This window comes from Dromiciops gliroides, chromosome 4, assembly GCF_019393635.1.
Source record: "Dromiciops gliroides isolate mDroGli1 chromosome 4, mDroGli1.pri, whole genome shotgun sequence".
Taxonomy (NCBI): Eukaryota; Metazoa; Chordata; class Mammalia; order Microbiotheria; family Microbiotheriidae; genus Dromiciops; species Dromiciops gliroides.
In genome coordinates, this window is record NC_057864.1 from 31,677,455 (window position 1) to 31,704,752 (window position 27,298).

At 54.7% G+C, this 27,298-nt stretch overlaps 1 protein-coding gene across 2 annotated transcripts; it reads right to left on the reverse strand.

Moving 5' to 3' along the window:
• Nucleotides 1-269: 269 nt before the first annotated feature.
• RAD54L (RAD54 like) lies at nucleotides 270-26,603 on the reverse strand. Of its 2 annotated transcripts, none has more exons than XM_044002330.1 (19): nucleotides 26,416-26,603; nucleotides 23,281-23,363; nucleotides 23,098-23,187; nucleotides 20,226-20,345; nucleotides 16,458-16,518; nucleotides 14,680-14,815; nucleotides 12,331-12,400; nucleotides 11,891-12,179; nucleotides 11,293-11,417; nucleotides 10,068-10,218; nucleotides 9,179-9,305; nucleotides 7,306-7,380; nucleotides 6,663-6,793; nucleotides 4,671-4,781; nucleotides 2,595-2,718; nucleotides 1,914-1,992; nucleotides 1,100-1,279; nucleotides 655-818; nucleotides 270-490 (listed from the first exon to the last, which is right to left on the reverse strand). In XM_044002330.1, exons 2-19 carry the CDS (start codon nucleotides 23,281-23,283, stop codon nucleotides 289-291), a joined length of 2,238 nt encoding a protein of 745 aa, XP_043858265.1. In that variant the 5' UTR covers nucleotides 23,284-23,363; nucleotides 26,416-26,603; the 3' UTR covers nucleotides 270-288. The 2 variants fall into 2 exon arrangements, with proteins under 2 accessions (XP_043858265.1, XP_043858264.1); XM_044002329.1 differs by lacking the exon at nucleotides 26,416-26,603 and adding an exon at nucleotides 26,130-26,158.
• Between the last annotated feature and the right edge of the window lie 695 nt (nucleotides 26,604-27,298).

Sequence of the window (27,298 nt, forward strand, 5' to 3'; positions counted from 1 at the left end):
TATTATTATTCCTCTGTGCCTTTTTACATATTTAAAAATAAAAAGTCTATTCTGTACATGTCTGACTCCTAGCTATGTGGTGGACCCCTCCCCCAGCTGTTGGCTAGTGATGGCAGGAGGGTGCAGGCTGAGTAGCTCTGGCTCCCGGTGCAGCAAGCACTGGCTTTCTACCCAGACCAGCCTGGGTGGCTGCATCCAGTCAACAGGCTGGGCCAGCCTGGCTCTGTCCTTAGCCCCAGCTCTGGGCCCAGCCCCAAGCCCAGGCCAGCCCAGCTGCAGTCCAAGGGCTCAAAGGACCCCACGCTGCTCCTCGTGTGAACGCTGGTGGAAGGCAAAGGTGACTGCAGCATCCCACGCTGCCAGCAACACAGCATCCGCAAGCCCCTTCTTGTCGGCACTGTGGTGCCACTGGGCCAAGTCAGAGGTGCAGTCGGAGCCCTCGGCAGGAGGCCAGACCTGGCGCCCGTTCACACAGCGGCGACAGCGCAGTCTACAGAGACAGGATGCGATGCCAGCCGCTGGGCCCAGCCCTCCTCCCAGCCCATGAGACCCTGGGCCTGAGCCCAGGCCGGCGGCAGAATACAGAGGACACCCGCTCCGTGCTCAGGTCTTGCTTGCCGGGAGGCAGCAGGCCACCCCCCCACCCCTCCTTACTTGTCATGGGTGTCGCTGGGTGTGACCTCATTGAGGGTGAATAGCTCCCGCAGCTCCCCCAGGGAGAAGTGACGCTCCACATCCTGCTCTTCATCCACCACACAGCTGCTCAGAGCCTTCTTGTGAGTCTGACGCTGAAAGATCTTCTCCTCAATTGTCCCAGCCTAAGAGGAGGGGGCGTGGGGGTCAGCTCCATCATCCATCCCCACCCACATGGCCTCGTCTGACTGAGCTGCAGGACAGCAGGAGGCTCAGCGTGGCCTCCGTGGGGCAGCCAGAGATGGTGTGAGCCTGGGCCACGGCAGAGAACTTGTGGTCAGGAGAGAACGTGGCGGCACCGAGGACTGCCGAAGGAAGAGGACACTGACCCGTGGGGTCTCCAGCCCCTTAGCCCAGAGCTTCCCCCCCCCTCGGGCCGAGGCCTTGAAGGCCAGACAGAACTCACCGAGAGCAGGCGGTAGATGTAGCAGGTCTTCTTCTGGCCATCTCGCCAAACACGGGCCATGGCCTGCTCATCGTTGGCGGGGTTCCAGTCAGGATCAAACATGACGAGCCTGTTGGCCCCAATAAGGTTGAGGCCGCAGCCACCAGCCTTGCTACTGAGCATAAAGATGAAGTCTGGGCTCTGGGGAGACAGGGAGGGGAGGGGCTCATTAGCACTCTGGGCGGCAAAGCCCCCTGGAGAAAGGAAGACCAACCGCAACGGAAGGAACAACCCACAGGAGTCTTGTCCCCTACTGAGCCTGCCCTCAGATGGAGGTGAGCAGGAAGGGCACATGCTGAACCCTGGCTTCAGGGAGCTCACTACCTCAGCTCTAGAAAGCCTCAGGCTCCCCTGCAGGGCCAGGGGAAACGCCCATTTCCCTTGCTCCGTGGCCTCCCCCTCCTCCCAAGCCTCTTCTTCCAGTCCTTTCCTGTTTGGGGGATTGGGGGAGGGGTCCCAGTAGCTGGGGAAGATCCAAATGCAGGGACCCACTTGAGGCCTTAGTACCAATGTCACAACATGCCTACCCAGGGGGCCCAGCCTGGGACCACAGGCTGGAATGAGCCTGGCCCTGGAGCTAGGATCTCCCTCAGCCCTCGCTCCCCGCCCAGTGCCTCTCAAGCCCTGGGCCTGGGCCCCATCCTCAGGAGCCCCCAGTGAGCACATTTCTGCTCTCCCTTCTAGCAGCCCAGTGGGAAGGCAGCATTGCCCTGAGCCCCCCACCCCAATCTCTGGCAAGGGGCCAGCTCTGGGTTGGGGCAGCCTGCCCACTCACCGAAGGGTTGTTGAATCGCTCCACCACCTTGGCCCGTTTCTTGATGGACATGGTGCCATCCAGCCGGACATAGAGATACCTGTGCCAAGAGAAGGGAAGCAGACACAGGTCAGCTCACCAGAGCCCAGCCAGAGGTCCCCATTTCTTCACTGACAGGACACAAGGAAAGCAGAAACATAAGGAGGGGAGTGTGGCGACAGTGGGGAAGAGGCACAGGGACAGCCTCAAGAGTGAGGGATGTTCCTTCTGAAGCCCCTGAGGTGGTCAGAAAATCAGATTGGCTTTGCTTGGCCCCAAAACCGGCAATAATGGGAGGCAGGTTTCAGATAGAGCAGAAGGCACTTGCACCGTCTGGGGGTTGACCTGCATCCACCCTGGAAGGAGGGATGATGACGATCTGAGGTCACTCTTGGCTCAGATGCCAAGACGTACGAGGAGGGTCCTGCCATCCCAGCCCTGGCTCCATGCCAGTCACCAGACCCCACCTGATCATGGAGTCTTGGCATCACAGGCCCCTGACCCTCTGACCAGCTCTAGGCAAAAGGGGGCCATGGGAAAGTTCCTCTGTCCGGTCCTGGGCTCTGCTGAACAGAAGGGCCTGAGCCCTGGAGTCGAGCAGTCACAGGGGCCCACCCCAAGCTAACCCAAATGGGGCTGGCCCACCCAGGCTCCAGGACGTACCTCCTGAGCCGGCAGAGCTTCTCAAACAGGTCCAGGGTCTGGGTGTAGTTGGACACCAGGACGACCTTGTCACTGCTGTTCCTTCGAGTCACAGCCAGAATATAGTCCAGGACCAGCATCTTCCCTGGGGAAAGACCCAAGTATGGTCAGGCCCCTGAGTGGAGGAGCCTGGGGCCTAGACCCAGCACTCCCAAGCAACTGGGTTCAAAAAACCACAGCAGGACAGACAGTGCAGTGTCTCCATCCAGAGGAAGCCAAGGGCAGTCCTGGCATCAGACAGGTGCCCTCCCAGCTCTGCCACCACCTGCCTGCTGCCAGGACCTCGACCAAGGCCCTTCCCAGGTCCCTTGTTGGTCTGGGGTAGGGGTAGCTGGGGGGCGGGGGTGGTCCATGAATCCGAATGGCAAAAAAGTCACCTCTCTATTTTCACTCACCTCTAACCGAAATTGGCATTTTCTTCAGGTATTTGTGTATTTACAAATGTGATTCTGCTCCGAGTCCCTTGGGCTTTCCCAGACTGCCTTGCCAAAGGGGCCCAAGACACAACAAAGATTAAGAACCCCTGAACTAGAGGCTCTCCCCAGTCCCTTCCAGCTGTGACATCATACTGTGTGCCAGCCCCAGTCCCAGGCTAGTGCAAGGGAGAGACAAAAGGGAGAAGACGTGCCCGGGGAGACAACGTGCCCGGGCCGACCTAAGCACACCCAGAATAAATGAAGAACGCCCTGCTGGTTGGGGAGGGACCGAGGGGCTCAGAAAGCCCTCGCAGAGCCTGGATGCGTGAGCTGCATCTTGGGGGGAGTGAGGGATGCTGCAAGGCCGGGGCAGGAGAGCAGAGGGGGCAGCGGCTGCGAAGGCAGGAGGTGAGAGCTGGGGCTTGTGTGAGGGACAGAGAGAGACCAGTTTGGTCAGACCACAGGCTGTAGGAAAGGGAGTGATAGGAATGGGGCTGGAAAGATGGTTGGTGGCTTCCCTAAGAAGGGCCTTAGGAGCTAAACTGAGCACCTCATATTTGATCCTGGAGGTAAGAGGGAGGGAGGGCTGAGAGGGCCAGATCTGTGCAGAGGATGGGTTGGAGTGGGAGCAAATGGAGGCCGGGAGGCCAGGAGAGAGGGGAGGAGGCTCTGGACTACAGGGGTGAGCCCAGGAGAGTATACAAGGGTCAGGCTGTGCCAGAAGCTCGAGGCCTGAGCTGTGCTGTCCCCAAGGCTCTGTCTCCAAGCAGGCCGGGCCACAGCCATGTGTTCATGGCCTTCACGCCAGCTCCCTATAGAGGCTGGTAGAGTTTCTGCAGGGACCGCCTCACCCCCGTCCCCCAAAGATGGCAGCTGCTTCCAGCAGTGGAGTGCCCAGTGGAGTCCCCTAAGGAAGTCTCGTGAGAGAGTGCCCAGACCCACCCTGTAGCCACGGCCTTCCTCCCCTCCCTCTATTCCCTCCCACCCCTCATCTCCGGGGCTGTACCAGCCCCCTCTCTGTAGGGACTCTGGTTCAAAAGCCAAGGACTTTTCCCTCAGAAACTCAGAAGTGTCCCCAAAAAAGTGAAGCCTGGGAGGCCTGTGATCAGGTGCAGGCTCAGAGCTGAATGGGCCTCTATGGGTCCTCCAGTCTAACCTCCCATTTTATTTTATTTATTATTTTTTTTTGCAAGGTAATGAGGGTTAAGTGACTTGTCCAGGGTCACACAGCTAGTAAGTGTCAGGTGTCTAAGGCCAGATTTGAACTCAGATCCTCCTGAATCCAGGGCCAGTGCTTTATCCACTGCACCACCTAGCTGCCCCTAGCCTCCCATTTTACAGAGAAGGACCTGAAATTTGGGGTAGGGGAGGGAGGGCCATCCAGGGAACAGCTGGAAATGGAAGCCAGGCTACAGGAATCTTCCTGGCTACCTCCCCATCCAGACTCCATGTTTCCCAGACCTTAACCCGACCTGTGTTCCTGCTCGGTCCTGTAATCCTTGAGGTGGATAATGCAAGGCAAGGCCTCCTCCCCCTCCCCTCGGGCCTTGTGGGGACCAGGCCATAGGCTCAGTTCCCAGCTCAGGCTTCCTGGGGATGATGCGGCCAGGGCAGCACTCACCTGAGAGCTGTGGCTCCACCGACTTGCAGCTGTAGTCAGGGGGAAACAAGTCAAGGGCTCCCGCGAAGCCTTCTTCCGCCTCCACACACTTCTCATAGATCAGGCCTGGGTCTGAGGCCAGAACACTGGTTCAGCACTTGGCAGGCACCCACAGGCACAGCCCCCTGGCCCTACATCCTCCTAAGTTCTACTCTAGCCTCAGCCCTGGCCCCCTGGAGAAGGCCCGACACCAGGGCTCCAGCCCCATCAGAATGCCCAGGGCACGAGGTCTGGCTCCCATAGCCCAGCCTGAGCCCACCCCATCCTTGAGGTGTTTTCTCTGGGTCTCCCCATTGTCTCTGACAGCTCCTCAGCCTGCCATCCGAGGCCTTGAACATCAGGGCTGCAGCCCAGTGGGCAGCCTCAGCTCACCCAGTGCCCTTATTCCTTGGTCACCTGGCCAAGCCATACCCAACCTCATCCCACCGAGCCTTTCCAGCCTCTGCACTTTCTCTTTTTTTTTTTTCTTTTTGGTGAGGCAATTGGGGTTAAGTGACTTGCCCAGGGTCATACAGCTAGTAAGTGTTAAGTGTCTGAGGCCAGATTTGAACTCGGGTACTCCTGAATCCAGGGCCAGTGCCCTATCCACTATGCCATCTAGCTGCCCCAGTTAGCTGTTTCTTTTTCTTTTTTTTTCTTTTTGCAGGGCAATGAGGGTTAAATGACTTGCCCAGGGTCACACAACTAGTAAGTGTCAAGTGTCTGAGGCCACATTTGAACTCAGGTCCTCCTGAATCCAGGGCCAGTGCTTTATCCACTGCACCACCTAGCTGGCCCCTAGCCTCTGCACTTTCTCAAACCCCCAGACCTAGACCTCCCTCCACTCTCCCAACTTTAGAACCTTCCTCCTATGCTCAGCTACCAACTGAGCCAGAGCACCTACTGTGTGCCAAGCACAGGGCTGGCGCTAAGGAAGGGACAGTGGCTATTCTCAGGGGGTCAACGTTCTCTGGGGAGACGACTAGTACAAATACAAGTAGGGGCACAACAAATAGGAGGGAAGAGGGTACTGGCAGTTGGGTAGACAGAGGGCTCCATCATGGGGAAGGTGGGTCTTGAAGGAAGAGAGGGATTCTGGGAAGCAGGGATAAGGACAAAGGGCCCTCCGGGCAGAGGAGACAACCGATGCAAAGGCGTGGAGATGGTAAATAACTGTCATCTGTGTCTCCTGGTTGGACTGTTGCATGTGGGAAGGGGAAAAAAATGGGTTGGAGACTGGGTAGGGCGGGGGGAACTTTAAGAGTCAAAGAGGGCAGCTAGGTGACACTTACTAGCTGTATAACCCTGGGCAAGTCATTTAACCCCCATTGCCCCACAAAAAAAAAAAAAGTCAAAGAAAGGAATTTCTATCTGATTGGAGAAGCAACAGGGACCAGTGGCATTGATTGAGTAGGGGGAGCTTAAGGAAATCTCTGTGACAGCAGCGTGCAGGACAGACTGGAGGGGAGAGAGGCTGGAGGCAGGCAGTGAAGGGGGCTGAGCCAAGGCCATGGTTATGAGAGTAGAGAGAGGCCTGGAAGCCAGAGGTGGTGTGAAGGTAACAATGGCAACACCTAGTACTGAATGGGCAGGAGGTTGACGGGCTCTACAAGAGGTGAGGGGCTTCAGGGAAAGACAAGCTGAGTGCAGGTGCCTCTGGGACATCTCGTCTGAGATGCTGAAGGCCAACAAAGGCTGCGGGACTAGAGCTCGGGAACAAATCCTGGGGCTGGAGGAGTAGCTCTATGAGCCTCCTGCACCCAGCTCACCCCCAGGCCTCTTCTGGATGCCAACGAGGGACAGGGGGGATGAGTCGGGTGGCCTTTCTTGAGCGCATTCAGGACTTGTCAGTACGCAGGGAGGAGGCTGCAAGAGGATGGGGGGCCGAATATCCCTGCGGGGATGGGTCTATGGCTGGCAAGGCTAGTGAGATGGAAAGGACAGGCTGCGTCCCCCGCAGGGAGGCCCACTCACGGTTACACAGCTTCTTCAAGGATGTGATGGAGGACAAGGAGGACACGCTCATTTTGCCCTCTCTCAGCTCCTCCACGGGCTTGGCTTGTTTGAGAAATCGTCTGTACAGCTCCGTCTGCAGCGGGGTCAGCCTGCGGCCCAGAAGAACACGGGGTCGGGGAGGACCCCAAGACATGCCCTGGCCTCCCCGCCACAGCCACGCCCAAGTGCGGCGGCCCCCAGCCCCTCTCGCCTTCAGGAAGCAGAGGGTGGCTGAGGCCCCTTGTGCCCATGAGTCTGACAACAGCCTTGGAAACCTTGAGAGAAGACACGCAGGGACCCAGGGGATCACAGAAAGAGAACCCTCCACTCCCACCTCTCACCATTCACGGACACTCGTGTCTGGGCTTAGACCTTGACATGAGCAAAGAGTTTTTCTCTTTACTTGAGATTATCTCAGGCCCATGAGGGAAAGCCGAGGTCAGAGATAGTCGTGAGCCGACTGGCCAAGCCGGGACTCCAGGCCTGGCAATCCCAGCCCACGATGCTCGACTTCCACCCCAGGCTGCAGGTAGCAGCTGCTTCAGCATAAAGGAGGCCCCTGAATTTGGGGCTCCAGGAGAACAGGCCTTGGGGAGGGCGGGGAACGTGGCATGCAGCATACCTGCAGCAGACCACCTGCTCGATCTTCACAGGCAGGTACTTGGAGAGGATATCTGAAGTCCTCCGAATCAGACACCTGTAACAGAGACGTCAGGGCCGCTCAAGGGCTGTCCCAAGCCCCCAGGGCTCAACTGAGCCATCTCCACCGCCAGCAACGACGGCCATCACCCCCAACCTTCATCTCCTTTGACCCTCACATAGCACTCAGCATGAGCACCGCCCCCGCAAGCCTCGTATTCACAGACAAGGAAGCAGAAGTTCAGACAGATCACTGAGACCACTGAGGAAGGACCCATGCCAAGGTCTCCCCTGCCCCGACGTCCAGCGCCTGCCCCATCTGCTGGGCCCGCCCTCTCTGGGCCTTCCCCTCTGAGATGACCGCCCATGAAGACTGTGTCTATGTGGCTGGCACATAAATAGCTATTTCCAGCTTGTCTCCCCTGCTAGGCTGGGGGCAGGGACCACTGGTGCCTTTCTTTGCCTCCCCAGAGCTTAATGTAGTGCCCGGCGCATAGCAGGCACTTAATAAATGTCTGCAGACTGACTGAGCCTCGGTTTCTTCCCTCGTAAGATATGGGGCTCAGGCCAGCTACAGTAGTAAAGCAGCATGGGCAAAGAGGGCAGGACAGGAGAGTGGTCAGGGTTAGGGGACAGGGGTCAGTCAGCACATCACACGAGACGAGGCGGGCTGGACTGGTGGGCTCACCAGGGATGTCTTCCAGCACTGGCTGACTTGCAGGCACCGGGCACCCTGGGGAGCCTCCCCATGCCCGCTGCTGCCCAGGGAGCACGGTGCCCAGGCTCGCCCGAGCCCACCAAAGGCATCTGTTCCCGCCCTGCCCAGGGCCAGGAGGCACTGCCACAGATGACAGACTCAGCCCCAGGGCCCAGGGCAGGGAGGGACCAGAGGCATCTGTTCCCGCCCTGCCCAGGGCCAGGAGGCACTGCCACAGATGACAGACTCAGCCCCAGGGCCCAGGGCAGGGAGGGGGAGGATCACTTCCCCAAATGTTCCTGGTCCAGCATGGCCCCAGTGTGCAGCATGGACATCACTGCCTCACCAAAAGGAACCACCTGCCTGGCACTTCTGCACAAAGACAAATCTAAACCTGACCCCGTGTCTGCAGCTGGAAGAGACCTCCAAGAGAAGGGAAAGGACTTATCCGAGGCCACAGAGCGAGCCAGGAGGTGGGCCAGGCCCCCTGCTTCCTGCTACACCAAACGTCCTTCATTTAGAGGAGGACCGATGGCATGGTGGGCAGTGTCTGCTGATTTCAGGGAGGCAGAGCTGCACAAAGCAGCATCCTCTCTGCCTTCCTGAGTCATCCAGAAGTCAGGGCAGCTGGCGATGGCCCAGGGGGCAGCGGGTGACCTTGGCGGCTTCAACGTCTGCCCAAGCTCTAAGGGCCCCAGCGCGCCTGTGTCAGCCACCTTCAAGGCCTTGGAACAGATCGTTCTCCTCCGCCCGTCCCACTGCGGGGAGTCTTCGCCTGCTTGGGGTAGACATCCCCCTGACTCACCGACAGGTTTGAGACCCCTTGGGTTACCCTCCACCTGGCTCAGCCCATCTGCAAAGGAGGTCTCCCAGGGCATGGCCCCTCACATGCTCCAGCTTCTTGAAGCCACAGGTGACAGTTGAGTGAAGGTAGACACCAAGGGTGGACGAGCAGCCCTCACACCAGAAGGGCCGGCCCTCCCTGAGCACCCCATACACCCCCCACACCACCTTGTCAAAGACCCAGAAAGGCTTCACGTGTGGCTGCCCCCACCACACAGACCAACGCAGAGAAAGTAGCCGAGGGGCATAGCTTCTGATGGTGCCCAGCAGGCCTCAGGCACATCACCTGGCCCCATGTCCCTTGTCCCCACGTCACCTGTTCACGATGCTGACGAGCTCTCGGAGTCGCTCCTCCCCCTTCTGCCGAGCTTCTTCACTTGCATCAGCATCTCTGCCCTTCAAGATCGGCAGCTCAAAGTGCTTTTTGAACTCCTGGGCCGTCCCTAATGACGGGAGAGCAGGATGAAGCCAGTCAGCTGGTGACCCTGAGGTGGCTTCTCGACATGCCCCTCAGCCCCAGGTGTACTAGAAGACAGACAGACAGGCAGACAGCAGGACCTGACAAGGCCCCATCCCCTTCCTCTCTCCCCCTCGGGAAAGCCGCAAGTCCTTGGTGCCCCATCAGAACGGCACCACAATGGAAGAATCACAGCCCTTTTGCAATCTCTGCATCCTCCTTTTCTTAGGATCAGAGGCCTGGAAGGGCTCCAGAGCCGACCCAACTCCTTCATCTGACAGGAAGGAAACAGGCCCCACAGAAGCAAGAGGCAGAACAGGCTCCAAAGTCAGCTCCTCCACACGCTTTCTCTCTAGAGGCCTCCCCAACAGCAGCAAGGCTGCCATCCCCTGGCACTGAGACCAGCTCAGGGGCCCAGGAGCCACCAGGTGAGAGGCAGCCAGCCCCGCCCTGCGGCTGAGCATCCTTGGTGAAACCGCCTTCACGTGACGGGTCCCACTCGTGCCCCGCCCCCACCACGGAAAGCACACGTGCTTTTTGGGCCTGATCCAACAGTAATGGCCAACCCCTGGAGACAAAGCACCACGGAGGCCGGGCCTTCATCTGCATGACCTGCTGAGTGCAGGGTGAGGGCAGAGTAAGGCTTCCACTCCTCCGTGGCCAACTATGCCAGGAACTGGGGGCAGCCGGGCACCCCCAAGGTGCCAGAGGGGGCAGAGAGGCCCAAAGAGCTGGCCGGAGCTCCTACCCAGGATGCCGGAGTTCACAAAGTGCACCAGACTGAAGTACTCCAGCAAGTCGTTCTGTATCGGGGTCCCTGAGATGAGCACTCGCCGGCTCGTGTTTAAGCTGTTCAGGGCCTGGTACGTCTGGTTCTCTGAGTTCTTAAGTCTGTGGCCCTGAAAAACAAGCAGTAACTCTCAACACTGGGCCGGATTCAGGAAGAAAATGATGCCTGGGGCAAATGTAAAGTCTTATGTTGAGTTTTTAAAAATCAGCTTCGTAAGACAGGAAAGGTTTCAGGTCAACTGAAAGAAGATCTGGTGGTGTTAGAAGAACACAAGCTCAATGTGACAAGAGTTAGAAGGAAGCCCTGGAGCCAAGAACTGGTTCCAGAACCTACCTTTAGAATCCCCCAACCTCTACCTGACTTCTCCCCTGCACCTTGTTTCAAGCAACCGAGGTCCACCCAACCCCACAGGGAGCCCAGAGCAAACAGGGAAATCCCAGGTCAGGGAACAGTGAGACTGGACTGGGCCCCTTCTGGAAAAGTGGAATTGCTAAATTATTGGGTGGAAAGCCATTCCATTCTAGTTGAATATCGGATGGGAAATGGCCCATGCCAACATCCCTTATGCATCTGCCTCCTGTACTCAGGATGTCCTGTTCAGGGCCAGAAGGAACACCAAGATGGAGCCTGGTGACCCTGGCCCCTGTCTCCAAGGGGTGGGGGTAGGGTGGCTCCGCAGCACCAGTGGATTCCAATCTCATCTCTGAGAAAGACTTCCAGATCTCCACACGCACCCCTCCAGCGCCTCCCAAACTCCAGCCCCACATCGCCACCTCCCAAATTCAGCTTGTCCGGCTTTCCCTCTAATCCTTCCCTATTTCTGCCAAAGGTGCTATGCTTGTCACTCACATTCAAGGCTGGATGTGAGTCATCCTCAACACCTCTCATCACCCGCCCCCTTCTCTTCACTGCAGAGCCACCATCCTATTTCGTTCCTGCCCTGCTCACCAATCCTCCACCCAGCTGCCAAACCCGTGCCCCTTAGGCATGGCCATGTCACTGCCCTGCTCGAGAATGAGTTTTGCTGCCATGTCCTTCATCTCCCCTGTGGTTCAGCCTGATGCTCTTTGAGGGCGGCCCCGCCTCAGGCCCTGGACAGCAGGCACCAGGGACAGTGGGCACCAGGGACAGCGGGCATCAGGGACAGCAGGCCCAAGGTCCTCCAGAAGAGAGAGCTGCCTACCTCATCACAGATCACCAGCCCCACACTTCCTCGCTGCAAGGCTTCGGCATGCAGACGGAATGTCTCATAGGAAATGATGAGGATGGGAGATGGGACCCTGGTGCCTCGCTGGTTCATGAAGCTGGCTGGGAGTGGGGGCAGAGGAGGGGAGAGAGGGAGAGTGCAGTCAGAGGAAGAGTACAGCACGAACCAGAAGATTCAGAGGGGTCCCATTCTCCTGCAGAACTGTTCTCCAGATGCCCAACAGAGAGCTATTTTAGGGGGCAGCTAGGTGGTGCAGTGAATAAAGCACCGGCCCTGGATTCAGGAGGACCTGAGTTCAAATCTGGCCTCAGGCACTTGATACTTACTAGCTGTGTGACCCTGGGCAAGTCACTTAACCCTCATTGCCCCACCAAAAAAATTAAATTAAATTAAAAAAAGAGAGAGAGAGCTAGTTTATCATGGAAATGTCTTGTTTCTGGAATCAATTCCTTTCTCTTCCCCCACATAATGCCTTCCCCACCTCCCAACAAAAGGGATGGGAAACCCAGCCAAAGAGCGTATGTGGAAGTTGAGAGAACAAGCCACACACAGGGTGAATGTGCTCAGCCAGTACCCAGTTTCTGGTCGATCTCCTCCTTGGAGCCCCCATCAATGGCGAGGGGCTGGATCCGGCCCCCCAGCCACTTGTGCACTTCATTGGCCCAGTTCCTGACCAGGCTGGAAGGGGACACCACCACGGCCTTGTCGATTTCAGGCTTGCCCTCAGGACTCTGGCGCAGGAGCGTCCACATCAGCGTGATGCACTGTAGGGTCTTGCCCAGGCCCATCTCGTCCGCCATGATGCAGCCATGGCTGCCGGGGATGCGCCGGCTGGTCACGCACTCCCAGAGGAATTTGACGCCCTGAGGAAGATGGGCATCCTGTTGTGGGGCTGCTCAAAACAAGAGCCAGGGCCCAGAAGCAGAGCACTACAATGGGGACCTCTCACCCCCACACATCCCAGCAGGCCCCCCGCCTCAGCTCCTGGGCCCAGGGCAGCTTCTCTTCACTCACCTCTCTCTGATGGGGCCGTAAGATCTTACTGAGAACAGGATCGACCACCACATGGACAGGAAGTTTCTCCCTGAGAAAACAGGCCAAAGGAAATACAGTGGGGCAGCTAGGTGGTGCAGTGGATAGAGCACCGGCCCTGGAGTCAGGAGTACCTGAGTTCAAATCTGGCCTCAGACCTTAACACTTACTAGCTGTGTGACCCTAGGCAAGTCACTTAACCCCAATTGCCTCACTAAAAACAAACAAACAAAAGAAATACAGTGAGGATGTAAGGCCACAGCCCTCCAGGATTTTGTGGCTACTGCTGCAGAGGCCCCCGAGAAAGACTGCCCAATACCTGGCCACTGACCATGCCCTGACCAAGGCCCCCTCCCCAAAACAGAGGAAGGCTGGTCACTGCCATGTGACAGGCATCATGCTCTGGTTTCCTCTCAGAGCACTAGGCAGATAAGAAACGTTGATGCTAACACACCCACCGCACAACCTCCTCAGTGACCAGGGGACAAAGGGGACAAGGCTCACATACTGCCCACCCTCCCCTTTCCCTTCCATTCTCCCCTTTCCGCTCCCACTCCCCTGTGTGTCGTTTGAAAATTTACAGGGGTATCTATCTCTGTCCCAAGTTTTAGGGAATTTAGCTGGGGTTTCTATTATACTGTTACTTAGAAATTAGAGGCTAATGCACCAGTTTGGGGCATTAAGCATTTATTAAAGCAGACTAAATGTTAGAGAAAGTGAGAGCACATGGTTAGAAACCCTACATACCCAGGATAGAGAGCAAGACCCGGAGGGCAGCGTGGGAGAGGGAAGAGCATGCCAAAAAGAGCACAAAAGACCCCGCCCAAGGGTTTTGGACCTGTCTCAGGTAGAGGTGGGTCACTCCACCTTGATCCAAGCTAATTGGCCAGTAACATTCAAGTCCATTGATTGACGTGACTTAAGGGTGGTCTTAAGGTGAGCTAACTTCCTTTGAAATTCTCCTGACTCAGGGCTGGCCTTAAGAAAGGTCAGGCTAGATGGCACAGTGGATAAAGCACCGGCCCTGGATTCAGGAGTTCCTGAGTTCAAATCCGGCCTCGGACACTTAACACTTACTAGCTGTGTGACCCTGGGCAAGTCACTTAGCCCCATTGCCTCTTAAAAAAAGAAAAAGAAAGGTCAGGCAAGGCTCTCTGGGACCCCTAGAACTCCATTATTTTCTCACACCCCGACGAGCTAAACGCCCTCCCTCTTCTCTGAAGCCTCTGCCTGGGCGGCCTCCCTCCTGCCACCCTCAGCCATCAGTCCTTCCCACCACTGGCCCTTCAGCCTCCTCATGGCTCTCTTTGAGTCCCAAAGCTATTAAACCGCACTTCCCCAGGGACACCGTCCCAAAAGACCAAAGAAAGAGGAAAAGGAGCCATCTGCTTAAAAATATGGACGGCAGCCAAGAGCTGGAAACTGAGGGGCAGCTCATGTGCTACAAAAAATGAGGAAGGGGGTGGTTTCAGAGATACCCAGGAAAACTTAGATGAACTGACGCCACTTTGGCCACCAGGTGGCACAGTAGATAGTGCTGGGGCCTGGAGACAGGAAGACCGAGTTCAAATCTGCTCACAGATGCTTACTAGCTGTGTGACCTCTGGGCAAGTCACTTGACCCTGTTTGACTCCATTCTTCAGCTGTAAAATGAGAATAATAGCACTTCCCTCTCCTGGTTGTTGTGAACCAAATGAGATAGGAATCGCCAAAGTGCTCAGCACAGCGCCCAGCGCATAGTAGGTACTACATAAATGCTAGCTATTACTCCGATCATTACTCCTCAAGGACACCACACAAACAACTCTGAGAAACTCGGAGCCCTGAGGACCCATGCTGCTCCTTCCTGATAGAGAGCTGAGGGGCTTTTCTTCAGGACGTGGTCAGGGCAGGCATTGGTTTGGCTTGACACTGCGTGTCTAACTGGGTTTTGTCTTTCTGTCTTTCTCAATGGGTTCAGGGGAGGACGGAGGGAAGTGGGGGGGCAGGGTACACATCTGAAAACAAGATAAAATTGAACTAAAAACAATCACCATGTATTAAGACCCTGGTACAAATAAACTCTTTTCAACAGACCGATGCCTCATCACAGACAAACCCCTCTGGTCATGCCCTACCAGGGTCCTCTCATCTCCAATCCCCCATCCCTTCAATGATGCTCCTACTGCTGGACCTCAAGGCCTTGCTCACCCCCTGCAGCCTCCTCTGGGCATGGGGGACAATAGGGCCATCTTCCTCCAACACATCAATGGAATTCCTAAAAGATGCTGCCCAGAACCAAACACAAAACTCCACATGCCCCGCCTCATCCGGCCCCACCTGTTCACTCACCTGTCCAGCTTCAGCTGGTCATGGGCACTCAGAGGCGGCGGCTCATAGAGGACCAGAGCACCCTCCTCAAATGGGTCATGGAGGGCATGACGGAGACCTGCCCGCTTGATGCCCAGGGCCCGGAGGCCCAGAGGACCTGAAAGCAATCACAATCATAGTTACCAACTTTGCAGGGTGGCTTTCTGGGGACGTCTCTCAGGCTCGAGGGCCAGATCCTCAAATACTTCATTGGCGCCTTTTGTTTTGGGATCACAGTTACTTCCCCAATATTGCAGATTCCCCTCTCCCCATGAGGCTACCCTCCCTCCTAACAAAGAAAAACAGGCCAAACAAGTCAACACAGGACTTAAAGTGTATGCAGCGTTCAGCACCCACAGTCCCCCGCCTCTTGACCACAGAAGAGAAGAGTGTGTCTTCACTGGTCAGCATGAGCAGGTGGAGGCTGACTGCTGTCACTGTCTCAGCATCACTGCCTATCCTTCTCCTGGCTGGGCCTTTTTTGGCCTTCCCAGGACTCCCCACAGTCACTGTTTTCTAGCACAACAGGATGCTCTTGTAGCCCTTCTTGGTCTGCCATCCTCACTGACTCCCTGTTTCCTGTCTCTCATTACCACATGATGATTTGGGAGCTCAAGGGAGGGACATGACCAACAGTGGGAAGGACAAAGAATACCCAGGGGCTACAGGAGGATGGTACCATTGCCCCCCATGCCAACAGGGATGGGCTTCAGCTTTCTCTTCACTTTTTCTTTTTTTGCAGGGCAATGAGGATTAAGTGACTTGCCCAGGGTCACACAGCTAGTAAGTATCAAGTGTCTGAGGCCAGACTTGAACTCAGGTCCTCCTGACTCCAGGGCTGGTGCTTCATCCACTGTGCCACCTAGCTGCCCCCTTCTCTTCACTTCAAAGAAGGTGCAGCCTCCTTTACCCCACAGCCTCTGCCTAAACTGCTCTCCCAGGGCCTAGGAGAGGCCGCTAGCACTGAGCTGCACCCTGCTCTGAACACCGCCTCACCCTGGGCCAGGGGTGGGGTGAGGCTGTCCAACAGTCCAGTTGGACCCCCCCTTTCCCCCCACCCCACCATGGGAGAAACCAGATCAGGAAGTGAAATGAAGGAAAGTGGGCAGCCCTCATCAGCCACAGCAGAGAGCCCTCTGGGAGCTGAGCTTCCATCTGAATTCAATGTGCAATAATAACATTTCCACAAAGCTCCATAGTTTTGAGAGCACTTTACATGAACACCTCATTTCAGCACCAACCCTGGGAGGTAAGCATTGTAGTTATTACCCCTTTCAAAATGAGGAAACAGGTCTTAAGAGGCAGTGGGAGGTTTTAATTAATGAGTCTGAGGTCCTGGGTTCAAGTCCTCACTCTGTGACTTACTGTGGGATCCTCAGCAAGTCCCCTCCTCTCTGTAGGCCTCCCTTTTGTCCCCAGTAAGATGAGAGGACTGGACTCAATGACCTCTAGATGCCCGACCCCCACGTACAGTATCACCTGCCCAGGGTCACATGGTTAATAAGTATCTGGGGCAGGATTTGAACCCAGTTCTTTGTAAACCCAAGCCTCCTTTCCCTTTCCCATAGATTCTTATCTCCAGTGGGGAGGAGTAAAGCTCCCAGCACGTTATAGCATCAGTTCTGTAAAGGCAGAGCCAGCACCCTTACCACAACCCTCTTACAGCAAAAGCCCGACCCAAAGGCAGAGCCCCCACACCTCTGCGTCTGTGCTAGCCGTGCACGACAGACCCAGGGCGCCCAGCATGCTCTCCATTTTACCTTGGTAATTGGGGATCGGGACTTTGAAGGGCTTTGACAAGATGCTCCGGATAAACGCCTCCTGAGGGGGAAGAAGAACACATAGCCCATTACCGGTTGGTCAAGGCTACCTCCTAAAAGGAGGCAGGGAAGGGAGTGAGGCCAGGGGCTTTGGGTCAGAGCCTCAGACTTCCAAGCACATTAGGAAAATGCAATGACAAGTGCAAAAGCATTTTTCTACTGGACCTTCTACGTATTTCATATTTTAGCTAGATGGTGCTCAAATTTTAGTCTCAGACTCTTATTAGCTATGTGGCCCTGGGCAAGTCACCTTACTGCTACTGCCTGCCTCAGTTTCCTCATATGTAAAATGGAGATACTAGTACCTATCTCCCAGGGTTGTAAGGATTGAAAGAGATAATCTATGTTGAGCACTTTGTAAAACCTTCAAGTGCCATGTAAATACTAGCTAGTGTTATTATCATCACTTATACCACTCAACAAAGTGATTGGGTATTCTAGAGGTGGCATCCTCAGCTTATCAAATGCTATTCCTGTCTCCCTCTAGAGGCGTGACAGCGGGAAGGGACCTCAGGTCTGACAGAGGGGCGATGATCTGCCCAAGGCCATCGTGGAGCCCAGAGCAGCCTTTCCTCACCTCTGCCCCGTACCTGGGAGGCAGCCAACCTGCTGAGCCCCGCTCCCCTTCTCTACTCCATGCCAAGCCTGGATGGCGCCACCTCTCCAAGTGCCACAAAGCACAGCACTGGGACACAGGAGGGAACAAGAGCTGCCGCCCCTTCCACGGCTCTCACACTGGCAAGGGTGATCAGTAGGAACTTGTGAATTCCTCGGTTGGCCTAAGCCTGCTCTAGACTTCTTGTGTGGGTGATGGGCACCATCCATCAGCACCCCCAAGGGGTTCTACAGAAGCAGTGGCAGAAAAGGCCCAAAGGAAAGAGCTGCTGCTATGTCGGGGCTCTACACTCTGCCGTGGCCTTGGAAGGGCTGGGCCTCAGCCACTCACTCCCACAGTGTGCCTTCCCAGCATGTGTGAATCCATCCAATTTCATTGCATGTAGCTCTATCCCTGCCTCCACAGTTCCTCAAGGCTCCTTCTCCACCTGTTCTACTGTAGCCATGAAGGTCAAGGCCACATTCTGCCCATGGGCAAGATGGAAATAGACTGTGGCTTTGTCTAACCTCTCACCCTGCTCCACTGGGAGGGAGCCCACGGGAGACACAGGTTCTCAGTTCCCAGCCAAGGAGCCTTGGAGGGACGAGCAAGCTGTGCAGGGGCTGGCACGTAAACCTTCTTAAACAGCATGCACGGCTGGTTTAACACAGATTCCCCTGCCGGTCCGTGCCCAGCAGCCTCCGTTCCTTGTATGCCAGGCTTCGGCACATCAATTACCACTTTTTGCCCCAAGATACAGATTCTTCACTGGGACCAGGTAGAGCCTCTCAGGAGCGGCAGCTCCAAATGCTGGCTTGGCTCTGTGCCCGCCCTGCCCCCCGGGGTAATTACAATATTCAGTGAAGCGAGCCCCTGCTCCAGCGGTAATGGGAGAGTTGGGAGCGGCAGCCCTGGGAGTGATCTTTAAGGAGAATGAGGTATAGTCGGGAGTTGTAATAGGGAAAAAACCCTCCTCTCAGCTAGAGGCTAGTTCAGCGATGGCAAAGTGAGCCCCTGCCACAGAGGAATTCCTGCCTTTGTAGCACAGCCCTCCTTTCAGCAGACAGGCGCTGGTTTTCATGAATTTCTAGTAAGTTCATGCATTTTAAAAGGCTGCTGCAAAGTCATGAATATATTTCGATAAGGAGATGGAAGGGGTGGGGGGGGGTGACAGAGTGATGGCTCCGGAAATTAACATGATCGCTAAGATTATGAATAGCAATGGGGTGGGGGTAGGGGCGCCCATCGCCCACCCGCGGCCCCACTCCCACCAGCCAAGGTTCACGGTTCTCATTCAGAAGCAGCATTTGAACTTTGCCAGACTGCAGGGTTGCTAAGGTGGCACTGATCCCAGGCTCCTCCACCCTGGCACCCCCTGCACGACATGGACTTTGAGCCCCCTGACTCATGGATGCTCTTCAAAAAGTGCTGAGCCCCCCAAACTCACCGCCTTGTGGCCAAGCGGTATCCTGCTGGGGGACACTGAGGACCAGCAGCAATCAATAAGCAAGCCCGTGGCGAGCATGCTAGGCACTGTGCTTGGAGCAAAAGGGAGGCGGCCCCTGCCCTCAAGGGGTGAGAAAACACCAGACCCATCCCCAACAGATGCAGTGATGGGGGGGCACCTGGGGGGGGGCAGGGATGGTGAGCTCAGTCTCAAAAGGAAGTAGGGGGTCTGTCAAATGAGAAGGCAGAGCATTCCAGGCAGGGGGAACAGCCTAAGCAAAGGCAAGGAGGCGGGAAAGGACATCATGTGCAGAGAACACCAACAAGGCCAGTCTGGCTGGAGCACGTGGGGACAAGGGAGATGAGTGATCAGCCCAGACAGAGAAGGGCTTTACACACGGAGCAGGAGACCTTGTATTTGGTCTTAAGGCCGGGGTCCCAACCCTCTGTGGTTTTGCCCCTCCTCTGTTCAGTTTACTGTGCTTATGCACAATTGGAGAACAGAATTGTTTTCTAATCATCCCCGTGGCCCCTGGGTGGCAAGCCTGTCCTAAGGCCTATGAGGAGCTTCTTGAGGGGAGGAGTGACACGGTCAGCCTGCAGCTCACAGAGCATGCACTGCAGAAAGGAAAGACGGGCTAAGAGAGAGGCCCAGGAGGAGTGCCTGGGCTAGGGTCATCTCGGTGTGAGGAGAGAGAAGGGGGTGGGTGGAGGACAAGACACAGCAGGGGCCTGGTTCTGGAGGATGAGGCTCCCAAGACGAGCCCTAGAGATAGGAGCTGAGGACCAAGGGCGCAGGGGCCAAGCGGCAAGAGGAGGGGGGCCAGAGGGGCCAGGAACACGTGGCTGACAAAGAGGGGGAGGTGGGATGGATCAGGGGGACAGCGCCGGGGGAGACTGGAGAACAACAGCTCGCTTGTGGAAGGAGGGAGGGCTGGGGCCTAGAAAAAGACAAGCCTACACAGGACCCTGGGGCACGGAATTCAAGAGGCTAGAACTGATTAACTTCAGGGTGCGCATTGTGGAGGCAGCAGACTGGAGGCCTTGGGAAGGGCCGAGGAAGGGGACAGATGGAAGGACAGCTCTGCACCCTGGGGCTGGAGCTCTTGGCATAATGCTTGGGCTGTCCTGGCTGAGGGGGAGGTGGGACTCCCAGAGAGCCCTTCTCTCAGGCTCGCCAGCACATCAGCATCCCTCCGGCTCCGAGTGGAGAACCTGCACATACTGTCTAGGCTTGGCATGCCCAACGAGCATCCTCGGCCTTGTCTCCTGCCCTCCTCACAAAGGCCAAGCACCCAGGAACGAAGTGCCCGGGGTCAGGGCTCAGGAGCCTGATTGGTCCCAGATCTAATGAGAATGCCAGTAGAGGTCAGATCGCTGCCAGCCACCAGCCAGGCTGCTGGACCAAGCCAGGGGCTGCATGTCAGCACCACTAAGGCACACAAGCCAACATTGTGCCCAACCAGCCCTGACACAGACACCCTGAGTTTGCAGACCAGAGGGCTATGTTTGACAACACACACACACACACAGACACACACACACACACACACACACACACACACACGGCACACACACAACACTCCCCACACCATGCTAAGCAAAACCATATCCAAGGTCCCCGTACTCCTCCCTGTCCCACACACCCATAGTCACAAATGACTTACATGTTGGCTGCTATCCAGGCAGTGTGGCCTATTAGTCATCTGGATCAGGGGTTTCCGAAAAGGTGACAAGAAACTCTCACGGCAATTGGCCTCACTGCTTGATTTCCGCCTCTTGGGAGTCTAGGAGAGAGAATCAAGGCTCAAATGGGCCCAGTGTGGACTGTGATGCTCAGAAACTAGTAAGTCAGAAAGTGGAGCCACCTAAGGTGACAAATGGTCAGAGCCTTCAGAATGGGTGAGAGAGCTACATCGAGCCCTGGGTTTTCCTATCTGTCAGTGTCAGCTCTGCCAGGGCAGGGACATCAATCAGAGTTAACAAGACCTCAACTAGGAAAAGGGAGTAAAGGCCATGATTCTAGGCGTCCACCCGCACTCTGTGCTCACCCACCCATGATCTCTCCATCCAGGCATTCTGCTCAGGGCTGCTGGAACTAGCTGTGGCTACTGGGGTGGGGGGCGGGGGCAGGGGCTCTGCCCAGCTGCTGAAAGGGGTAGCTTCCCTTTTAGGGCTGCACAGATCCTGGACAGCCACAGCTTGGAGCCTCAGCCTTCAAGGAGGCTGTCTCCTAGATTTAATAGAAGAGGAGACAGAGGGCCAAAGAAGCCAACCCAGATCTTTTAACAACTCGCCCTTTATTAAGCACCCCCCTACCTGCCCCAATGCCACCCCCCCAAGTACTCTGCTCTGCACTTGCTGTCACCACCTGCTGCCTCCCTCTTCTGGAAGTACAGGAAGGACATTTTCCCATGGACTTTCTCATCAATGCACCTCTCTCAGAGACTACCCCTCTACCTTGGTGTGGAGCTGGTGAATCTGTGATCCACTAACCTCCAGGTTGCCTGGGGGGGGGGGGGGAACAGGAGCATGCTGGGGGAGGGGGAGGCCAGAACCTGAAATTGCCCAGATTTCAGGCTGGCCAGAACTAAGTCAACCCAACCCACGGCTGTTGGGCAGCTCTTGTAGTGGACAGAATTATAGCAAGGGAGGGGCCCAGACACTGCCATGTCCTGAAGGCTCATGGGGTCTATGGTGGGATGTGAACAGTGCAAGAGAGATGGCAGCTTCTCCCTCCTGGAGCTCCCCCTCCCCTCTCCTGGAGCACCCCTCCCCCTCCCCACAGAGCCCAGAAGTTGGCAAATCCTGCCATTCTACCTCCACAACAGCTCTCCAGCCACCACCTGAGTTGGGCCTTCGTCAGGTACCACACAGAGCAGCCTCCTGAGGACCTCCTGCTCGGGTCTCTCTCCACTCTAATCCATCCTTCACTCAACCACAAGTAATTTTCTAAAACTCAGGTCTGACCATGTCACTCACTCCCTACTCAATAAACTACAAGATCAAAGGTAAAACCCTCTGTCTGGCATTGAAGCCCCACCCTCCCCTCCATTTCCAGTCTTCTCACAGCTGACTCCCTGACATACTCCTTGATCCAGTGACACCTCCCAGTGTTCCACAAACAAGAGCCTCTCAGCTCCTCTGGCATACCCTCGGGCTGCCCCCACTCCCCCCTCCACCCCCCAAGGCTCCTGGCTTTCTTCAAGTCTCAGTGAAAATACTGCCTTCTACAGGGAGCCTTTTCTCATCCTCTTAATTCTAGTGCCTTCCCTCTATTGAGTTTTTCCAATTTATCCATCTATGTTGTTGCTGAATCATTTCAATCATGTCCCACTCTTTGTGACCCCACCTAGGGTTTTATTGGCAAAGATAATGGAGAGGTGTGCCATTTCCTTCTCCAGCTCCTTTGACAGCTGAAGAAACTGAGGCAAAAAGGGTTAAGTGAGGGGGCAGCTAGGTGGGGCAGTGGATAAAGCACTGGCCCTGGATTCAGGAGGACCTAAGTTCAAATCTGGCCTCAGACGCTTGACACTCACTAGCTGTATGACCCTGGGCAAGTCACTTAACCCTCATTGCCCCCCCCCACGCACAAAAGGTTAAGTGACTTGCCCAAGACCACACAGCTGGTAAGTGTCTGAGTCCAGATTTGAACTCATTTAGATGATTCCAAGCCCAGCACTCTGTGCACTATGGTGCTACCTAGCTGCCCATAATCTTGTCTAGAGCTTGTTTCTACATAGTTGTTTGCATGTTGTCTCCCCCAGTAGCCCCAGTAGCCAGTGAGCTCCTTGAGAGGAGGGATTGTCTTTTGCCTCTTTTTGTATCTACAGGTACATAGTAGGTGCTTAATCAATGCTTACTAACAGACTGAGAGCCGGGATGGAAGTCCCATCCTCCTTTCACCACACCACAATGCCTTTTGGAAACAAAATCTCCTTTTTCCTAGCACATAAAACTCCATCTCCCAACTCCAGGCATTTTCTCTGGCCATGCCCATGCCTGGACTGGCCTCCCTCCTGACCTCCTCCGTCTGGCCTCCTCCAAGTATCAGCTAAATGTCCTCCTTCCCTACTCCTCTATAATCCCAGTGCCTTCTGTCCAAGACTATCTCAGATTTCTGCTGCTTAAGGTGAGTTTGTACATCCATAGTGGTTTGCATTTCATTGCCCCATTAGACTGTGAGCTCCTTGAGGCCAGGTCCTGCCTTTTTTTTTTTTGGAGGGCAATGAGTGTTAAGTGACTTGCCCAGGGTCACACAGCTAGTGAGTGTCAAGTGTCTGAGGCCAGATTTGAACTCAGGTCCTCCTGATTCCAGGGCCAGTGCTTTATCCACTGTGCCACTGAGTTGCCCCCAGGTCCTGACTTTTGCCTTTCTTAGTATCCCCAGGGCTGAGCTCGGTGCCTGGCACAAAGTAAACATTTCATAAACTGCTGTTTCAACTGAATTTTGTGACTGGCACAGAATGGCACAGCCTCTTAGTATTCAGATACCCGGAGCACAACTTGTGGGAAGGGCACCAAGGATCGAGGCCTTACCGACGTAGACTCCGGCCGCCATTCTTCTTCATCAGAGGCATTGCCCTCGGACTTCCTCTTGGCAAGCTGACTCGGAGCCAAGCTCCTCCTCTGCAGAAAGAAAAGGACATCAGTCTGCACAGAGCCCCTAGCAAGGAAACAAGGGTGAATTCAAGTGCCCCAACCTACATGACCGATACTCACCATGCTGGCTCCAAGCGGGGTGGACCTTTAGGTCCCCATGGATCTGACAGCCTTGAGAAGTCTAGGTGCTGGGAGACCTGGGCCTACAAGAAGGGATGACAATAGTGGCTGGCAAGAGGCATGTCTCATTAAGGAGATGTACATTCAGGAAAAGGCAAACAAAGATAAGTGGAGGGAGAGATGAAAACGAGGAAGAACTGCTGGCTCCTGAGAAAGTTATTAGCAAAACCTAATCACCATCAACAGGCACTTAGGCTAATAGCGAAGAGTGAAAAGTGACTTCACAGAGCACCTGGTTATTACTCACATTTATCAGAGTGGCAAATGTAACAGAAAAGGAAAACATGGAATGTTGGAAAACTAGGACACTAATCCCCTGTTGTTAGGGTTGTGAATAGAGCCAACCATTCTGGAGAATAATTTGGAACTGTACCCAAAGGGCTATAGAACTGTGCATCCCCTTTGATCCAGCAACACCACTGCTAGGTTTATATCCCAAAGACATCCCCAAAAAGAGAAAAAGACCTATTTGTACAAAAATATTTCTAGCAGCTCTTTTTGGGGTGGCTAAGAATTGGAAATCAAAGGAATGCCCATCAATTGGGGGATGGCTAAACAAGCTGTGGTATATGATGGTGATGGCATATTATTGTGCTATAAGAAATGACAAGCAACATGACTTCAGAAAGGTCTGGAAAGACTTATATGAAGTGAACAGAACCAGGAGAATGTTGTGCACAGTGACAGCAATATTGTTCCATGTAGAACTGTGAATGACTTAACTATTCTCAGCAATACAATGATCTAAGATCATCTCAAAGGACGGTTGATGAAGCAGACTATCCACCTCCAAAGAACTGCTATTGATTGAACACAGACTGAAGCATGTTATTTTTCACTTTCTTTCATTTTTTTCTTTTATTCAATTTTTCTCATACAAAATAACTAACATGGTAATGTTTTACACAAGTGCACATGTATAACCTCTATCTGGTTGCATACTGCCTCAGGGAGAAGGGAGGGGAGAGAGGGAAGGAGGGATAGAATTTGGAACTTAAAACTTTAAATAAAATGTTTATTTTTTTTTCCTAAAGAAGCCACCTAGTCCAAACATTTTATTTTACAGACAAGGAAACTGAAATCTAGAGAGGTTAATTAATAGACTGCAAATTACTTGGGGGTTTTGTATCCCTGATCCCTAGCAAGTCTCTGATGCATAAAAGACTTATTATTTGCTAGTTGATCAGCTAAGGGACTTGCTCAAGATCACACAGGTATTATGGAGGCAAGATCTGAATTCAGATTTTCTGACTGCAAAACCCACACTCTGGAGCACCTACTCTCTGCTAGGTCCCATGCTGGGCCTTGGGGATACCCAGATCTTTTTCCAGGTCACACCAGCTAACCGTAGGTATCCCCCAACATGCCGTCCCAGGTCATCATTTCTCTTACATGTCTCTCATCAGCCCCCATATCTATACACAGGATTCCCAGGACTATCCAGTCCTCCAGTCTCTCATGACCTCAAGTCTCAAGTCTCCAACTACCTACTGGGCATCTCCGACTGGATGTCCTGAAGACATCTCCCCCTTTGCCACGTCCAAGACTGAACTTTTAATATCATTTCCCCTAAATGCCTCCCCACCTCCTACCTTCCCTATTACTATAGCACATAATACCATCTCCCAGCCCTTCAGGCTCACAACCTAGGAGTCGTCCAGTTCTCACTCTCTCTCACCCCCCATGTCCAGGCCTGTCCATCCCATTTCTACAGCATCTCTGGAATCTGCCCCCTCCTTTTCTCTGACGCTGCCCTTATCACCTCACACCTAGACTTTTGTTATAGCTGCTGGGGGGAGGGAAATCCCGCCTGCCTCCAATCATCTCTTCTCATTCTGTCATCCATCCAGCCACCAAAGTGATTTTCCTAAAGCTCAGGTCTGATTATGTCAACCCCCTACTCAGTAAACTCCAGTGGCTCCCTAGCACCTCCAAGAGTAAATGCAAGATGCTGACTTGGCATTCAAAGCCCTCCTCCCTTTCCAGTGTTCTTACACCTTCTTCCCCAATAGGTACGCTTCCATACAGGGACCTTGGTCTCCTGGCTATTCTTCACCCAGGACACCCCATTTCCAGATTCAGGACACTCTCTGGCTGTGACCCATGCTCAGAATATCCTCCCTCCACTTCCTGTTTTCCTTCAAGTCTAGGCTAACCCCTCCTCCCTTAATTCTAGTGCCTCCCTCTTTGAGTATCCCCAACCTAGCCTGCATGTTTTATATGTACCTAAGGTGTTTGAATGCTGTCTCCATTAGACAGTGAATCCCTCGAGGGCAGGACTTGCCTTTGTATCCCTTAGCATGGTGCCTGGTACACAGTAGGTGCTTAATCAGTGCTGTCAACCTCCTCCAGGGAAGTGAGTCCTGTCTACCCAGGGGCTGGGAACAACTCTAGAGACCTTCAGACTGACCAGGACACCTAGGGCCATGCCAGGGATGGGGGTGGAAGGAGGGGACGGGGACTTGGATTCAAATCCTGCCTCTGACACTGACCAGCTGGGTGTCAAGCCCTTTTTCCTCTCCGGGCCTCAGTTTCCCCAGCAGTCAAAGGGGGGGGTCCTCGATGACCTCTGGGGGCCCCCTCCCAACGGCAGACACATGACCCCATGACTCCACGCCCCACCCACCCAGCCGCCTAAGTTTCTCTATCTGCAAAATGAGCCCGCAGCCCCAGCCGCTGCCTGTCCTCGGTCCCGATCCTGACCCCGACCCTGGTCCAGTCCCGCTTCCCGGCTCCGGGCTCATCCCATCCCGCGTTCCCAGCCCCGCGCTCCCGCACGCCTTAGTTACCGTTTCTTACTGCCCGCAACACCCGCCGGAACCCGAATTCCCGCCCCCGCCGAGCCTGACCAATCGGGTGGCGGCTCACCCAGAACGACCGCCCATTGGCTGCGTCTCCAGAAAACGTCATTGGATGAGGGCGGAGCCGAGGACGCGTTGGGCCGAAGCGAGGGACGAAGGTGGAGCTGGAGGGTGCCTCGGTGCGCAGGCGCATACGGAAACTGACATTATTTCTGCGGCCTAAAGGGAAGCCTGGCGTTTTTTGACTGGGAAGCATCCTTGCAGAGAGACTCACCTGCCCGCCGATCCGTTTGCACTGGTAAACATGCGCTGAAAGCCTGCCAGTTCGCACCGCAGATGGGACAGGAAACAGAGGCTTCTTTCCTTTCCATTCCCTTCTGTCTTCTCTCCCTGTCGGGCAATTATGGGGAACTAGGGAGACAATTGGTATAACATGTAAGAGGCAGGGATACCTGGAAGAGGCCTGGGCTCTATCCCTTCTATAACACTTCCCATCTGTGTGATCTTGGACAAGTCGCTTCACCTCCCTGGGTTTCAGTTTCCTCAACTGTAAAATGAGGAGACTGGACTAGCTGGTCTCCAAGGTTCAATGCACTTCTAGACCCATGATACTAAAGGAACATCAGGCAAGATCTCCAAGAAGCAAAGCAGGACAGCGGCAGTCAATCTGCTTACCTGGAGGATTCTACCTGAGTCTGTGCTTCCTCTCTATAGAATGTGTGCCTCCAATTGCCTCACCAAAAAAAAAAAAAAAGAATGTGTGCCTCCCTTGGAAGTCTCTAAGTCATTGAGGGCTGCCTGGGGTCTTAGACTCAGCTGGTCTGTGCTCAGTCTCTCACCACCTCCTGAGCCTTGCCCAGTTCATTCTCTTGCACATCACAGGTGTTCAATCCAGCAAAGTGCAGTGCCAAGACTACTGGATTGGGAGTTGGAACACCTGGTTTTAAATACCTGTTCTTCCACTTACCACCTTATGACCTTAGGTAGTTCACATCTCTCTACCTCAGTTTATCAATATGTTAAGAGTCAAATTTTCCCCAGGTATAAAATGAAGGATGGTCCTTCCAGTTTTTTATTCATTATTCTATTACTCTAACATATACACTGGCATCCTCTGGATTAAAGGACTAAAGATAAATCAAAGATTCACCAAAGAT